An 18,148-nucleotide genomic window follows, 5' to 3' on the forward strand; every position below is an offset into this window, starting at 1 on the left:
CCAATATCGTACTGATGGGAGCCTATTCAACTTAAGGCAACTGAAGGCCCACACTAAGATCCTAAATTACCTTGTCCGCGAGCTGCTTTTTGCTGACGATGCTGACCTCGTTGCTCATACAGAAGCAGCTCTGCAGTGGTTAACATCCTGCTTTGCAGAGGCTGCTGAGATTTTTTGGGCTGGAAGTCAGCTTGAAGAAGACAGAAGTTCTTTACCAACCTGCACCTCAGGAAATCTACCATTAACCCCACATTACCATAGGAAAATCAGAGCAGTGGTCAGTCCAGTAGTTCAACTATTGTCTCCGTTTAAGGCTCAGGGAGCAGGATTCTCTTTCTATTGTCCCCTACCCTCCCAGGGGGAGGATTAAAAAAAGAGGGAAGAGAGAAAAAAAAAAATGCTTCGCACAAGGTTGGAACTTAAGACTGCAACAAGTTTAATGAAAAACAACAGGGGAAAGGAAAAGGGAATTAATAAGGGATAAAGGATATTTAACTATACACAAAACCCAATCCCAGTCCAGTAGTCCCCAGTGGAAGTGGCCGACCAGTGCCTTGTGACCGCTGCAACTGCTGTGACTCGTCCCCAGAGACCGCCATATTGTTGAGGACGCAGCTGCGCTGGGCAGGGCACATCTCCAGGATGGAGGATCACCGCCTCCCTAAGGTCGTGCTCTATGGTGAACTCGCCACCGGCCACCACAACAGAGGAGCCCCAAAGAGGAGATACAAGGACTCTCTGAAACAATACCTCAATTTTGGCCATATTGACCACCATCAGTGGTCCACTCTGACCTCCAATCGGGACACATGGAGACACACCATTCATGACGCTGCTGTCTCTTTTGAGAACGCACGTAGAATCAGTCTTAAGGAGAAAAGGCAACGCAGAAAGAACCACGCCTTCCCAATACCGCCTAAGGAGACTTTCCACTGTGCCCTTTGCAACCGGACTTGCCTATCCCGCATCGGCCTTTTTAGCCATCAGCGCGCTTGCAGCAAGCGTGGGCAGTGTCCTTCCCTTATCTTTGTTCACAAAGTCTAGCCATGCAAAAAAAAAAAAAAAAGCATATTTAATAAGATGACTGTGGACCTTAACGTTAAGTTTGTACAGGCTTGCCTCCATGGGGAGTCCTTGCTCAGTGCTGTGGAGCGCTAGCCCCTGTGTGAGCAGTAGGTGAGTTTAGGGCAGTTTACATGACTCAGGCTAAGCCCTGTTCTTCTCCTCGGGGGCTCCTTAAGCGAGCCAGTTATTCCTGTGCTGTGCAAAAGCATGGGATAGGTCTGTTATATGAAACAAATATTTATCCCCACTGCATCTTTCACTGGTGGCTGGACTTTATCATACTACTGTATCATAAATTGTTTGCATGCATACAGTTGCATGATGAAGAACTAAATTTTAGTGTTTTCTGTTACATTGGCTTTTCTTTGAAGGGACTAAAACCAACATCCTAGTTATGTATATTTGTGTTCAACTCTGGAGACAATCATTACTGTTTGTAAATTGGCTTTGTTCTAATCTCCTTACTTTCAAGTAATTGAAAATTCGCTTTAGTTACTGCAGATCCTGAAGCTCCTGAAGTTTTCAGCAATTCTTCCTATTGAAGTATTCAGTGTGTTACACAATTGCTCTTTAAATGCTATTAAAATTTGCTGCTGAGAAAGAAATAAGATTTGCTATTAAGTTCCATAGTACTCGGATTTTAGATTAATCTTCTTAGATGTGTTAACTACACAGGTGGTGCTTAGCTAAATGGGATAGTGTTGATTGACAGCCACCTGAACATGAGCCAGCAGTGTGCCCAGGTGGCCAAGGCCACCAACAGCATCCTGGCCTGCATCAGGAATAGTGTGGCCAGCAGGAGCAAGGAAGTGGTCATCCCCCTGTACTCAGTCGTGGTGCGGCTGCATCTCGAATCCTGTGTTCAGTTTTGGGCCCCTCACTACAAGAGGGATGTTGAGAGGCTGGAGCATGTTCAGAGAAGGGCAACAAAGCTGGTGAAGGGTCTGGAGCACAAGTCTTGTGAGGAGTGACTGAGAGATCTTGGGTTGTTTAGCCTGGGGGAAAGGAGACTGAGGGGAGACCTTATTGCCCTCTACAATTACCTGAAAGGAGGCTGTAGTTAGGGAAGGGTCGGTCTCTTCTCCCTGGTAGCTAGTGATAGGAGAAGGTGAAATGGCCTCAAGTTGCACCAGGGGAGCTTTAGGTTGGATATGAAGAGGAATTTCTTTACTGAAAGGACTGTCAAGCACTGGAACAGGCTGCCCAGTGACGTGGTTGAGTCACCATCCCTGGAGGCGTTTAAATGCTGAGTAGATATTGTGCTTAGGGACATGATCTAGTGGTGGACTTACGACTGGATTAATGGTTGGACTCTATGATCTTAAAGGTCTTTTTGAACTAAAACCATTCTATGATTCTGATTTGAAATATGGTTCTTTCCAGGACATTTGATTATCTATTAAAACTATTAATATTAATGTGAAAATATTCAGTTAGGTTTACCATGCAGCGTGGAAGCTCTTTGAGTTTGTACTTTTTAAGCATAGTGAATAAGTTGCATGAAAAACACCTTTCTAAACTAAAAAGAACAATCCACAACAAAACTTGCCTACCTTCCCCCCAAAAAAAACCCCTAAACACAATCCCCCAAAACAAACAAAAAAGCCTTGTCCTGGTTTGAGCTAAATAGAACTAATTTTCTATTTAGTGATTTTACTTTTCAGCTCAGTCTCTCTTTAAGTGGCTGAACTTGCTGAAAACTGGCAGCACGTTTTTCCCAAACAGCGCTGCTAAAAGATGTGTTCAAGGTCAGTTGTTTCATCCTGGGTGCTGTGTCTTCATCTATGGGGCGGAAGCAGACCCAAAACTGTCCAACAAGGTATTCCATCCCACATACGTCATACTCAGTATAAAAACTGAGAGATCACGAGGGTCTTGACCCTTTTTCTGATACGTTTATTGAATTACATGGTATTTTTCTCAGGTCTTCTGTTACCAGGGTGAAAAGTTCTGTTTCTAACATTGCTGATAATTTAAAGAGATGCATCCTCTCATTGTCGTCTTTGAAGCCAATGTACCTTTTTTTCTTATTTTTTTTTCCTTAGGTGCGCTTAGACCATAATGGGAAATTTTATAATGCCCATATTCAGGAAGTTTGTTCAGAGAACGGGCCAGTTGTTGTATTTGTAGAAGAGCTTGGAGCAAAGTAAGTGCTTAATTTCTTTTGGAAGAACAGTGCCAACCTGAACCATGGTCATGGCAACATTGCTTCAGTTCAGAGTTGATTTCAGTCAGCCCCTGAAGTGTATCTACTTCTTGACTTGAAGCAGTAGTACTACAAAATTGTTAAGAAAACGGCATACTAAATGAAGAAAGGAAAAAGGGGTTCTGCAATGGCACTTCAGACCTTTTTCTTGTGCTTTTTGGAAATTACTTGCGGAGTAAAACAGTAACTATATAAATACAAGACTGATTCCTGAACAGATTGACATCTTCCTAATTAAGTGTTGTTTGTTGTGCTTACTAATTAGATGCTAGATTTGTGACAAGCTTTTCATGTTAAAAAGGCCATCAGAACACCTCACTTCTTTGTTGGTTGAGTCGCTCTGCCTGATTTCATTTGGAGAGTGCCAAGTTGCTGTTCAGATCATCGTCTTTGCTCTGCCTCTTTACAAACTGTTTAAAGTTGTTGGGAGTTGTGGGGGTTTTTTAAGTGTTGTCAGTTGGCTGTTTTTGTTGTATTTTTTCTGGAGGTCATGGTGGTTGATGTTTTTGGTTGTTTGGGAAGTGGAGTTTTTTTGGGTTTTTTTGGTACTCTTCTGGAGCAAAAAAATCCACAGCTGAGCATAGTTGAGGAAGAGGAAACACTTCCAGTTGAAGTAAATGTGGGAAACAGAAAGATAATCATTAAAAAAAAAAATTTTGTGAGATCTGAAGGTTGCCTCACAGTGTGTTCCCTTTTAAAATTTTATATTTAACCTGTTTTGAACTCTCTATTGTAGATTTTAATGTCTTCCTTTCAAATAATATAAACAGTTGCTTGGGCATTCTGCAGCATCCGCAGCTGAAAATGCAGTAATCGCTCTGGGATATAAACCGCCAACTTGATTTTTTCAATCTTTACGTCTGTTGCATTGTTTGTGATGAACTTAGCTGTTGACTGTATTGTTTTTTTTGATAGTTTTCCTTTTCTCTCTGCCCTGAAGACATTGTAATACTCACTTCACAGATGGCTGATCATTCTTTACTGGCTAAGTTTGCAGTGACTTATCAGAGAGAGTTGTGGTTTGTTTGTTGGGTGGTTTTCTTGTTTTTAAAAGGTTTGTTGTTCTACATGTTGCTTTAGTGTAACCATCATGAACTTTGAATGCAATGTTCTCAAAGACTGAAAGATCTATCAGTCTTAGTAAACATGTGGTGTTGATTTGTGCAAGCCTCAGTCTGCTCTTTGAGATGTTTTCCCTTCCATAATTCCTTGTTTTGTAGGCATGCTGTCTCACTGAAGAGCCTTAAACCTCTTCCGCAGACCTCTCCTATGGAGGGCTGGAACACTGTGCCAGGGAAGAAGATTAAAAAGTTTTTCCCAACGTGGGGGCAGAATGCTCAGCCCGGTAGGATTGGACCTCTCTTTGTGTGGCAGAATCTTTATTGTCAGATCTTTTGTTCCAAAGAGCTTAAAAAAGTCAAAGAATAATCTGTTTTCACATCTTCGTCACAGATGCTGATTGCAGAGGGCCAAAGGGTCAGAGCAAGTCAATAAAACCCCAGTCAGCACTACCTCCTCGACTTCAGCATACTGTGGGAACCAGGCAACATCAGTTCTTGTGTTCTGGACCTCAACCTCATCAGACCTCAACTGAGCAAAAAGCTCCAGGCAGGAATCCTTCCCAGACTATAAGGTAAAACTGCAAATTACATCCTCCTTATCTTGAACTCTGGCTGAGCTTCTTGGAGCCCAGGTGTCTGCTTCAGATGCTTCCAGCATGTTCTTTTGAAATGTGTTGCCATTGAATTCTTAAGAAGTGCTCCAAGTCCTTATGAATACACAGAAGCACAGGGAAAAAAAATTAAATTAAAAAAAATTTTTTTAAAAAACAACCTTTTCAAAATTACTGCCATTATGAGCTCCCACTTCTTTCCTTGCGTGGCAGCATCTCCCCTGGCAGCACCATGCACAAAACTGCAGTTTCTTCTTGGGAAGTGGATGATGTTTTTTTTCTGGTTGGGGCTGAAGTAATGTTGCAAGTAGTGTTTTCTTGGGCATGGCTAAGATCTTTCCTCAGCTTCTGCAGAACCTGTTGTAGAGGGCTGCTTTGTGTTATAGCTGATCACTTGAAGAAGTAGAACAGTATTTTGCCTGCATTTGTTGGTAGCCGTTTTTTGATTCACTGTGCTACTGCAGCAGGGTTCTGTTTTCATCATTGCCACTTTTCTTCTATGCCATCTAATAGACTGTTCTGTAGGTGGGTACAAACCCAAACTCTTCATGGTCTATTCTGTCACTCTTCTGTATTGTGACCCCTTGTGTAATATGGGGCTGAGGTGTCTTTGGAGACTGCCATATGCAACATTTTAAGGGCCTTTTTCTTCCTCATTTAACCTAAATATGTGAGGATCCTAAGAAATGTAGTTAAGTAATTCATAAAGCTCAAACAGTAATGTTAATTTTTCTATAGTGATGCTTCAGACATTGAAAATAATAATGTGTTTTCCCTTTTGTTGTTGTATTTGCAGAAATCCTATTCCTCAGTTTTCTCTTGCATGTTCATAGATAGCAGATGGGGGGTGGTCAGTTTTCAGTTGACACAGAAATGGATTAGATCACTTGATGTAGGGATTTGGTGTTTTTTAACTGTGATCTAATACCATTTGTTATGAAGTCTTTCAAAATGATATTGAACTGAGTAAATCATGGACAAAATCTGTTCTTTCCCTTTCTTAAATTTTATGTGTATGGGTAACTTGTAAAAGGCAGAAAGGGTTCTGGTGTATGTGGAATCATGTAAGCAATGCTATGTAATTATCTTCTTTATTCCTTCTAAACCAGGAGCTTGTACAGTGTTTGGTACTGGTGATATTTAATGGCTTTGTCAGAGTGATCCCGTTTCATTTTTGCCTTGACAGAAAACCCGACTGGGAGAGAACAGAGGATCTGAACCATGGCAGCAGAGACTGTAACTACTTTGGCCTCTCTCCAGAGGAGCGCAGGGAGAAACAGGCTATAGAGGAATCTCGTTCACTTTATGAGATCCAGCAGAGGGATGAAGAAGCTTTTCCTGCTCTTTCCAATGTATGCTTTTTTTCATTTGTAATTAATAGTGCATTTTTTATGCTTGTCCATGAACCTTTAATTGGCAATTTTTGCTTTGCTGTCCTTGCATTGCAATACAATTCAAAAGCTGAGGATATTTTCTTCACACTCACTTTCTACATAGAAATATGTGAATCTATGATGCTCTATATATTCAAGATAAGACACATACCTAGTGGTTTTCCCTGGGAATAACAAATGTCCACCACATGCAGTTCTTTAGGTGTGTAAATATGGTAGAGTTGAGAGCTTCTGAAACCATGGGCTTTTTTCTTCACGTTCCTCGTGTCTTTGGAAGGCTTTGCTCTTCCCTGCAGGTATTCATGCTGTCTTTTTCTTGTGTGGTGGGATCAGACTTAAAGATGAGGACAGAACTTGCTCTGAAGTACAGTTTAATTGGAGAAACAGCTCAGTAAAATGGCACTGTGGTGCTTGAATGGGTATCAGAGGTGACTAGGTTGTTTCTGATTTGTTTCACGTAAAACTTGTTTTATTTGTAAGTGACTTTTCTTTTTAGCCTGAGAGCTTTTTGGTGGGAGAACTCACCTGGCACCATAAGTAATGCTAATTCTTTTGTCAGATTTGCTCTTTTTCTGTTGTGGAGCTTAGCTGGCTTCAGTGGACTTGTCTATGCCTGAGGGAAGAATGTAGCCTTTACATTTTGAGAGATTATTCTATTGATGCAATTTTTAAAGAAAGGGGACTGGAGCATCAGTGCATGCAGGGAGCGAGCAGATTCTGTGGGTAAAGAGCTGCTGTCTGCATAGGTTTATTCTGTTATAAGCAGATGCTGTCTGAGTGAATTAGTTTTTGTTTGTCATGTGAACTAATGACATGAATGCTTTTAAAGGACATTTCACAAAATTTAGCAATGAATGAAAGAGTGGAGGAATCTGAATGGTAATGGTCAATACTGCTTTCCCCTCCCCCTGCCTTTTTGCCTATCATGGAGATAAGTATCATGTGCCATTAAGGTGCAATAGCATCACTTCAGATGATGCAAAGTGTCATCAGACTTATTATATAAATTCCTATTTCTGCTTTTGTAAACTTCTTCAGAATCAGTCAGTCTGTCAGGCTGCTGCACAGCCTGGGGATAATTTAAACCAGAAGAAGTTCTCAAATAATGAAAGAAGAAACAGCAAGTGGACAGCAGAGGCAGAAGAGCAGAAGGATAAAGGTAAATAGAAATGTCTTCAGATCAAGGTCTTTTTTTGGTTTGCTTGTTTTTATTACCAGCCTTGGAATTTATTCAAGATGGGGCATCTGTTTAGGCAATGGGGCAAAAATAATCATGCGTAGTAATGCTAAACTAAGTTAGGCTCAAGGTAGCAAAGGTGTGCTTGGGGAGGAAAGTACATGTTTTCCCGCTTTGTGAATGTTGCTGAGGTAGCAGGCCCCTTGCTGGGATTTTTGTAATAAATGGGAAGAGGAATGAGAGAAAGGAAGAGACTGTCAGAGCCACCCAAAATTGGATCCCATTGAAATTCTAGTGGGTGTGACAGAAAGTGCCAGGCAGGGAGGGGAAGGAAGAGTGGGGAGTATTAAGAGGGCTTACTACAGTTAAGAGAAAAGCAGGTAAAAGTATTCAGTGTGGCATGGTTAAGAATTAGCCCACTATAGCACATGAAAAGGGGAGAAGGTGGTGTACTGTGTAGTTGATTACCCTCCCCATTTCAAGTAGAAAGAGCTGTCACATGGTCAAAATTTGTTTGCCGTTTCTTTCAATCCCCCCGATCTGTTATAACACTCTTTAGCTTCTCTTCATTGACTCTAAGCTTTTCTGTGAGGAAGTGAAACATGGCAGTAACAGATGAAAGCTGTAGCTGTCAGGAGGGAGGTAATGAATCTTTGCTAAATGCATCTGAGAGTAATTTTTTTAATTTATTGTTCTATTGGCTTTGCCATAACTAAACAAATTTGGTCTTAGCTTCTTCTGCTTCTTTTTTTCCTGACTAAATAAAATTCAGACGCTTTAATCTCCTCTTGGAAGATGTTCCTTCCCTCCGTTTTAATTTTTTTACATTTGTTCCCTTGTCTCTGGCAACAGGAAAGGCATTGCTGTTGCATGCTTATGAGACTCATCAGCAATGCCAAAAAGATTGTTCATGTGGAGAAAGGCCTTTACTACAGTATCATGATAGATTTTGCTAAAGTGTGTGGCATGTACAACAACTCTCTCTGTTTTTTGGGTTGTTTTTTTTTTTTGTGACGCTCTGGGTTGTGTTGCCTCTTCTGAAACTAGAATAAAAATCCTGTGAGAATAAACCATACTTCCTTCTGAGTATTTTGAGATTCCTGTTGGTGCTTGGGGAATTGGCAGTGATTATCATAGTTTTAATATACATTATTGTCTCATTGTGATGGTGCATATAGTACACTTTTAAAAAGCACGTATCTATTTGATGGCTACTATTAACTTATGTGCATGAATTTGATAGACAAGCAGTGGTAACCAGATTTGAACGTAAGCTTAGGATGTGAAGAACTTGTACGGTTCTTAATATATGAAGATGATGCCATGACTTTTTCAGCACCCTCTTGCCCCACCAGTTGTTTGCTGGTGCTTGAGAAATTAAACTTTCTGCATCAGTCTGAAAACTTTCTGCATCTTGTGAGCCACTGAAACCTCCCAAACTGATCTGTCTTTTACTCAGTCAAAAGTGGACAAGACTTTAAGCGTCTGTTAATCTTAACACTTGAATATGGAAGAGCAAATCAAAACATTTTCACTTCAATCAAAGTACAAACCTACTGCTTTTTCACAATGAATGATACGCATTTAGAGAGAGAGCTGCATTTCTTTCTTGCTTCCTTCAAGCATCACCAAAATTGTTAACAAACATCAGTCAAGAACTCCTGTAGAGCTCTGAAAACCCAGGTTGAAGTAACTGCTCGGTTACTGCCCTAGCAACTGTTTATCTCTTAGGATGCTTTGATCTGTGATAAAACTTGAATTTTTCTAAAGTAATGTGTGCTAAAGTAGGTTTTGTTTTGAAGGTTTAACTTTGGAAAGAGAAACTTTTAATTGGCTTAAGTTGTGATAGCCATAAATGGTGTAATGGTTTGTTTACCAGGTTATGTCTTGGTTTTACAGAGTCAAATTCCGGGCAGGTCCACTTGAGTGAAAACCTTGAGTCAGATTCATCTGAGGTAATTTTAAAGAAAAGATAAAATTTTTAAAAATATTATTACTTCTCTGATACATGGTTAGCAGAGCAATAGCTGCCTTTGTAGCTGTGAGTGCTGCTGCTGCTGCTTTACAGCTTTTAGTGAAATACTTGTAAAATTGGAGGCTTATATTGCTGTTAGCTTTTCCCAGCCCCTGTAACCCATACTTGCAGCCTTTCTCTGCAGTCTGAGTTCTCAAATCTGGGTTATCAAGAGTACTTATGAATCTGGATTTGTAATTGCTTGGTACAGCCTGTACTTTCAGTATAATGGGACCACAGAAGAATTGATGTTTGCTAATAGCTGCTGTGCTAACAGACCAAGTTCAGTGAAGATCTGTGGCCTCTTGTTGGCTTTTACCTTTGCTGTCCCTTCAATGAGCAAAATGCTACACTAGTATAATAGTGATTGGGTGCTTAGCCCAGTTTGTGTGTAGTGTGGTTTAATATCTTTGAATGCCTCTTTGAAAAGTAAAACTTACGATTAGGCTTGCTGTGTCTGTTGTTTCTAACTTTGCTGTAGAAGAACAGTCAAGATGAGAGTTGTCCAAAAGCTTCATCTACTTTGGAACAAGTGAAAACAGAATCTCCGATTCTTGCTGAGCAAGTAAGAAGTGTTTGTTTGATTTCAAAGTTTTTCAGTCAGGAGACTTCAGACAAAAGGGAGCTTCACCAAGCCATGTGTGTATTATAATACTGGCTTTTAATTAGGTACTCATTTCCTTGGTGAATTTCTAGAATTTCATATTTACAGTTGGGAATCTGTTGTGTCCAACATACAGAATGTAAAAGGACAACCCTTGATACAGATGTAAAAGTATATTCTTTCTCATATGAGGGAAGGATTATTTAATATCTTTCTTCTAAGATAACAGTGGTTTTCACTTCAAATTCTTTACCTTTGCTTTTTTCAGGTTTCTCCAAGGTTATTGGAAATTTTTTCTAAGGGTGGCTTTTCTTTTGGATAGGAGAGACTGAATTTAATGCTTGTGGAGGTGGTTATAACATTGACTGCTGTCTGTGGTACAGGCACATTCTGGGTAGAGCTCAGTGCAGAGCTCTTCACACAGTGATGTGATGTATCTCAGATCTCTTATGTGTACAGCCTGCTATGTTACTAGTTGATATCCTGCTGTGGTGGCAGTGTGGACAATACTGAGTCATCAAGCTTGTTTTGGTAGAAGCAGACATGTTAGGGGTCACCAGCAATGATGATTTAGAATAATTTTATATGATCTCTTTGTTTTTGTAGAACCTGACAGAATCCTTACCAAGTGTAACTCCAACACCCTCACCAGTCTTTTCTGAGGTGCATTTGCGTCCAACAGTGCCTTCTGTACCAGCCATTGTGCCAGCTTGGCCAAGTGAGCCAGCAACCTATGGACCAGCAGGTTTGAAGAAATACTAACGTAAATCAGGAACTACTAACCCTGAAAAATACATTAACTGTCTTGCTAAGTTGCAGATGCCTCCAGGAGACACTGTTTCATATACCTTCAAATTCCAGAAGCAGTAGTTTATAGGAATGTAGTTTCTCACTGCTGAAAGCTAGTGAGAGTTCTAGTAGATCTTTGTTTGCCCTTATGTACAGTTTGCTTTACTCCCTACCTGAAGGTGGAAGTGTGATGTGTACTTGGCGCTTTGTTTTTCTCGTGAGCGGGATGGCATTGAGTTTTGAGGGCACTTATTCTGAGGATCTGCTTAAGGTAGAACATGTCACCGTACAGAAGCTTGATAGGTGTTTGTGCTCTGTCGCATGTTAACAAGCCCCACAATTCACTAAGGACTCAGCGTGGGATTGGTCCATCTGGAACTAACAAGATCCATTTGGACCTGACCTGCAAAACCAATGTCATGGTTTTTCTGTGCTGCACATATCTTCTGTTACCTGGAATTACCTTAAAGTTAATGTTGCCTATTAGATCCAGTGCTGTATTTTAAGCTGATCTAGTTAAAGATGTCCCTGCATACTGCAGGAGGTTGGACTACTTGACCTTTAAAGGTCCCTTCCAACCCAGCACATTCTATGATTTTAACCCACGGTTGTGTTTCTGGACAAGAGCTAGCTTTCAAGTCAGCATACTGTGTTTGCATGATACTTTGGTTATGGTAATAACCAATATCCTGTCATACCTGGCCACATCTGTGACAGAAGATGCATAGCCCAGTTAATCTGAGCTCAGATTCAAAGCAGACCGTACTAGACTTACAATGAGAGCTGCAGAGATTCACCTCTAAGTTTCAGCTTTACCGCCGCTCTTTTTTTTTTTTCCCCTTCCTGTTTCCTTCTTATATTCATAGTTTTAAAAATAATTATGGGAATGGTTTAGCTATTCCTGGAAAGTTTAACTGCTTCACTCTTTCTGAAAACTGTTCTCTGCATTTAGCCAAAACTTAGTTTGTTTATAACTTCTCAGCTCTCAAGTATTTCCTCTTGTGTTTTGCTGAATACCTTGTTTGTTGGGTTTTTTAACTTCTGTCTTTTGAAACTTACTGTCCCATTGTCATTTTAATTTGTGATTGTGTCTATATATATATACACACACACACACACATGTATATATGTATATACGTATATATATATGTGCGTATATATATAAAAGTATGGGTTTTTCCCCTTAGGTATTCCAGCCCAAATACCTGCTTCTTCATTGATGCCAGCCCCAGCAACGGGACCTGACTCTATTGTATCGCAGGCTCAGGTAACATCTGCTCCAGTTGCTGGAGTTCCTGTGTCGATACAAGCAGTTAACCAGCCCTTAACACCTTTGCCTCAGACTCTCAATCCTTATCAGGATCCGCTATACCCTGGATTCCCTTTTAGTGAAAAGGGAGAAAGAGCCGTTGCACCCTCTTACTCCCTGTGCAATACTGCGGAAGACTTACCTAAAGGTGAGAAGCTAGAAGGAGGTCTGGATTTTATTCCATTTTTCCTAATAGGTTTTCTTAAAATGTAGATAAAGACAATTTCTTTGGTCCTGTTGTTGGTCTGTGTCAAAAGATCTGACTGTTGTCTTTCCATGATTTAAGGCCAGGGAGGGAGTATTGAATAGAGTTGTAACTCTTTAGTATGTGTTGCTGACTTTTTGATCATTTTAAGTGGTTACACCTGAAAATCATTTAATGGTTCTTAGCTTGACCTGCCATAACTTGTGGTGTTGTGAATGTAAAGGATTTTCTCTGGAGAACTGCTTCCTTTTTCAGTAACAGATTTCCTCTTGTAATCAAAATGTTCCACAACTTCCAAGCTTTCCTTACTGGTGTGGGAAAATGCAGGGTTTGGCATACTAAATATGTGGAATATGCTCGTAAGGAAGACATAATGTACGACTGCAGTGTTGTGCGTTACCTGGACTGTTTCTTGAAAAAAACCAGAAGTTCAGTTCCACAAACTGAAATTTAAACTGCAGTTGTGTGCTAGATATCTTACTGTGGCAAAAAACCCACTCCAAATCAATCAGACATGTGAGCAGCAGCTTAATACCCGTGTTTCACTACTGAAACGGAACTTTATGCGGGGACTAATTTTTTTATAAGATGAAATGTAATATTTTAGGTCTTCATTGATATTTTTCTGTTTTTTTCCTAGATAAGAATATTCTTAGGTTTTTCTTCAATCTTGGTGTGAAGGTAACTCTTCAAACTTATGTTTTTGTGTTGTTATGCCATAAGATTTGCTTGTATTTGGTAGTATCTACAGTGCAGGTTTGGTTGCTGCAGCTGTACGCTTCAAGTTCATCTTTAAATTTGAAATACTTTCTCATTTTGTCTTCTGTTAACTGGGATCCCAACACTGGTCCACAATGCAGTTCAAGTCAACAGAAATAAATCTTGTCTCGCCAGTGATATCTGTTTCCAACTCTGGCAGTATACAGTCAGCAGAAAATGTGCCTTACAAATTCACAGGTACACCATTGTGAGTTTGAAGATGTGTTCTTTTGGAGGCAGGGTCTGGTAAGAGGAGAGGTCCTCTTGACTTTGACCATGTCTATGTACTGGCAGAGCCGTTGCAGTACAGATACCCAGTATGGCTTCCCCTGTGGACACTCCCATAAGTAATCTGCATGTCTGTCCTTTCTGCTCAAGTTAAGGACAACAGTATTTTAATTTTAGCCTTATAAGTAATTATAGCAGTGGGTGGTGTGTATGTGTGGTGCAAATCCATGTGTGTGGTTGAGGAAGAGGCTCATCCAAACAGGCAACGCTTATTAAGGACTGGTTTTTTTTTTTCTTCGTTTCTGCCTTCTGCACATAAAAATGTACCCTTTTTACCTTCTCTTACTCCTTCTGTCAGGCAAACTACTTTGAAAAAGGTGCTGAATGCTCTCAGGCTCATTCCACATTACATCCATGACTTTGGACTTGCCTAATTCAAGTCTCTTTTGCTTATTAGAAAGTCTAAGTCATGAGTAAGTGCCATTGCAGTATATTTAAACATCATTTGTTTCATAAGCCTACGTACATTTGAGACTCTCCTTACTAGCACTTTGCTTTATTTAGGGTATAATCTGTCCTTTTGGTGCTCCAGCACCACCTACTGGTCAAGTCCTATATTCCAGCAGCTGTGGTCCTCACTCAGCTGGTGACCAGATGGTATGGCAGACCTGGGAACTGCTTTCTGGATTACCCTGCACACTGCTTTGGTCCCATGTCGCTGTTGTGCTGCCATCCACACCCTTCCAGCTGCTCATTCGGAGTGAAGTGACCAATTCCCATAGAGAAGGGCTCTGGGCAGGTTTCTCAGGGCAGATTGCTCCAGGGACAGATGGCACAGACAGGACTGTTTTGGGCTCTGCCCTCTACCTGCTTCAGTGTTTTCTTAGACAGCCTTGTGCCTCTAGCAGCTTTGCGTGGTGTTCTGTATGGCCCGAAATACTTATATCCCCTGTGTGCTGGTTACCGTGGAAGCAGAGGAGAGGGAATGGGGTCGCCACCTGAGGGGGGTAACTTCAGTATTGTCAACATAGCTCGCGTTCACCAACAGCACAGGAAATGGTGTGTGTCGCTGGTGTGACTCCCACCAGCAGCTGGAAAGTTCAGTGTATGTTCTCATGAAACCTATCCCCCTACTTTACAAAAGGCTTCTAAGAAAGCTGCTCTGTGGGCTGTGGGAATACATGGATTTCAATCTTTACGAATTGTCCTTGGGGCAATGATCTACCTTTGGGTCTCTCTATAGTCTGTTGTTTTGGATTTTTTTTTTCCAGTGAAAATATGTAGGACTTCTTGTTTTGATTGTTACCCCTTAGAATTTTGAAAAATTAGCTAGTAGGACAAATTGCAGATTAAGAATTGTGATTCTAGACAATGAATTTCAAGTGTGTATCTTCAAATGCATAGCTAAAGCTTGACTTAATATTATTATGCATTTAAATTAAATATATAGAAATTATGTTACTAAGTTCTCTTACTGGTCATAACTGTTGCTCATTTTAACTGCATTTGGAAGAAAAACAAAAAAATGAGAACATCATCCTGGAGTCCTGGATATTCTTTAGAATTGAGGGCAGTCACTGTAAATAAAATTACCTTTACTTCCTCTAACTGTTTCAAAATGGTAAATTACCTGTGTGCTGTCATGTCTGTCTGAACATTCAAAAGACCAAATGCTTTCATTTTTTTCCCGTCTTTCAGGCATACAGTTGTCCCATGTGGGCACCCCATTCTTATTTGTATCCCCTGCACCAAGCCTATTTAGCTGCTTGTAGAATGTACCCAAATGTGTCCCTTCCTGTGTATCCGCACAACCCCTGGTTCCAGGAGGCTCCGCCGACTCCGAATGAAACCGAAACTGCACGAACAAACAGGCACTTTCCTGTTCAGAGCGAGGGCAGATCCAATGGTCAAGTTGCACAGGTTGACAGTAGATCTCCATCACTCCCTCTGATCATACCTACAGCTCAGGTGTCAGAAAGTCAAGGACAGGTCTGTGTAGAATCGGAGAACCCAGTGCAAGCTCTTCACGCTAACTATGAGGAGTCCCTGAGAGGGAAAACGATGTTCCCACAGCCACCTTTTGGACACAATCACTTCCTTGGAGCTGTTCCAATAGCACCTCCTTTCTTTCCTCACTTTTGGTATGGGTACCCAGTTCAGGGCTTCATCGAAAATTCAGTAGCAAGACCTAATGTTGTCATGTCGCCCGAGGACAAAGAGGCACCAGCTGGCACCTCTGCCAACATCTATGTGGCTAAAGAGTGCAGCCCTCTGGCTCCTGTGGTAAACTCTGCAGAACAGCTTCAGAAGACCAATGGCAGCAGCAGCTCCAGCACTGTACCCTTCCTTGTGACTGGTGCAAGCGGTGAATGCAGTGCCCTTAAGGAAACATCAGCTAGAGCACCTCAGTTGGAGCAAACTTGTGCTGTGGCTTCCCCAGCTAAGCAAAAAACAGCTGGGCAGCAAAATCATTCTCCACAAATCCAGGGGACTGCAAGGCAGATGGCTGTGCCCAACGTTCCGCCGCTGTTGGCAGAACCACCAAAAAATGAACTGAAAAATACAGTTCCTGCTCGTAAGGAGAAGACTGATAAGGTTAGAGATTCCAAGGGTGCTGGTAATCCTCAGCCAGAAAGCAGGGCACAGAGAATGAGGGAGGAGAGCTCTGAAGATGAGAGTGAAGTTTCTGATATGCTGAGGAGTGGCAGATCCAAGCAGTTTTATAACCAGACTTACGGAGGAGGCAGAAGGCCCAGGCTTGAGTGGGGTTATTCCAGTAGGGGAGGATACCAATTCCAAAGGAACGAGGACACCTGGAAAGGACCACCTGGCAGAAGCAGAGACGATGGCTACCAGTATCAGCGAAACTTCAGAGGGAGGCCATACAGGAATGACAGGAGAAGGGCAGCGCTGGGAGATAATCAGAGGGGGCACTGAGCATAGGAGGGATGGATAATTGAGTACTTTAAAATGCAGACAGGAATTTGAAGTAGCAGTTTAAAGTATTAAATCTTTCTTTTTAATAAAGTTCAAGGGTATGTTTAATTTTTGGTGAATAAAAGCTAGGAGGACATGAACTCCTACTGTATGTTTCTGGGGGGATTATAGTTTGTTTGGCTTAGCATTTTGTCCCTCAATGTCAAATTAGGAAAAAAAAATTAGTTTTTTTCCCCACGAAGGTTTGAGTTTGTGATAGAAGATGAATACATACATTTACTAGTGACAAATATAGCATTTGATGTGATCTAGATTCTAAATGGATGGTAACATTGCACCAAATATAAATGTATATTTTATCATACAATGCCTTAGTTCTGAACTGAGCTAAAGGAATTCTCAGCCTACTGCACTGTTGTCTTTGAAATGCTTCCAACCCAAAGGCCTTTCATCTCAAAAAAAGAAATCTGTCAAACTTGAACGTTTCTCTTCAGTGTGTTACACGTCTGGCAGCCAGCTAACCCTGTGTCTTAGGAATGTTGTATATAGTTCTTTTAATATTCATAGGGTATATTTTTGAATTTTAAAAAAGCATTTACTTGTTGAAATCAAAATCAAGATGAGCAGTCAAGAATAGCTGTGTATGAACCAGTAGGGATGGCTGTTTCCACCAAGAATTCTTAATGCTGGTGTGACTAGAATGGTGCCTATGCCAACTAAATAATTACAAAGACAATAAAAATGTAGATGCTATGCATTTCCAAAATAATTCTGCATCTGTTATAATAGCAGAAGCTTTTTTAATGCCACTTTAACACTAATGCACTGACAAATCCTAGATATTTCTTGAGGAGAGATGCATAAAGTACATGTTATGTTTTATTCAGTTTGTATGATTGAGCTACTGTTCAGTATTTTTGTTGTTGCACTGTTGATGCAAATTTATGGTTTGCATGTACAGCTCCTTGCTGGAACTTCTTTGGAAAGCAAGATGGAAAGTCGCAGTGTGTTCTTTCTTCAGAAGAAAGTGGCTTCTGCCTTATATTTTTACACTGTATCAGAGTTCTGATGCTGTTTCTTCTGACCCTGATGATAATGATCTCTGCAGTGTTCCTGTTGCCTTTGCAGTTTGGATGTTCAGCCGTCCAAACGCAGAGTGCAGTGTGCACAGTATTCACTTGGCTCTGTTGCTCTGTAAAATTAACTGTTGTGTATATTTTTATATCTCTGTACATACTTGTGTAGGTGATGGTACCCTTTCATTCATGTCAGATTGTACACCCTTGATCAGGAAACTTGTGTGATAGTTCTGTGATGAAGAATTTCTTTTCAGATGCATGCTATGTATAAAACCCTAATTAAAATAAATGTTTGTCTTTTCACTTTCTTCCTAAATTAATGTATACATTTAAAAACAAGAGGCACTTGTAGACAGCAGCAGAACTATAAATACTTAGCATGTAGGCAAGCTGCATACTAAAAGGGTACATACAGTTCTAGTTCTTGTCCAAAATAAGTGGGAGGGGCTATGCTGGGGGATATTTTTTTTTAATCTAAATGCTTTTACTAAGTATTAAATACTCACTATTCAGAATTTCAAAAGAGGCAGTCTTCAGTTTTTCAGGCTAAGAACCAAGCAAGCACTGAATGATTTAACAGCTGATAGCATTGCAGTCCTATATACTACTTACAAAGGCTTAAAAGGGGCATCCTGAACTCTTTCCTGGGAGGTTCCAAAATGTAACTCTAGTTGTAGCCCAAATGTGTCCAGGAGCCACTGCAATAATCA

The 18,148-nt window shown here is 40.7% G+C and overlaps 1 protein-coding gene across 1 annotated transcript; it reads left to right on the plus strand.

Annotated features, from left to right (window-relative positions):
• Positions 1–3,110: 3,110 nt before the first annotated feature.
• On the plus strand, positions 3,111–16,359 carry LOC104548240 (OTU domain-containing protein 4-like; the record flags this gene model as incomplete). The annotated part of the gene is made up of 12 exons (XM_010194211.1): positions 3,111–3,211; positions 4,492–4,616; positions 4,724–4,904; positions 6,130–6,295; positions 7,376–7,496; positions 9,414–9,469; positions 10,010–10,093; positions 10,739–10,877; positions 12,109–12,188; positions 12,264–12,378; positions 13,076–13,116; positions 15,121–16,359. Coding segments are annotated over 12 exons (2,448 nt in total), but the record flags the coding sequence as incomplete, so codon positions are not given.
• Between the last annotated feature and the right edge of the window lie 1,789 nt (positions 16,360–18,148).

This window comes from Mesitornis unicolor, unplaced genomic scaffold (assembly GCF_000695765.1).
Source record: "Mesitornis unicolor isolate BGI_N332 unplaced genomic scaffold, ASM69576v1 scaffold27660, whole genome shotgun sequence".
Classification (NCBI taxonomy): domain Eukaryota; kingdom Metazoa; phylum Chordata; class Aves; order Mesitornithiformes; family Mesitornithidae; genus Mesitornis; species Mesitornis unicolor.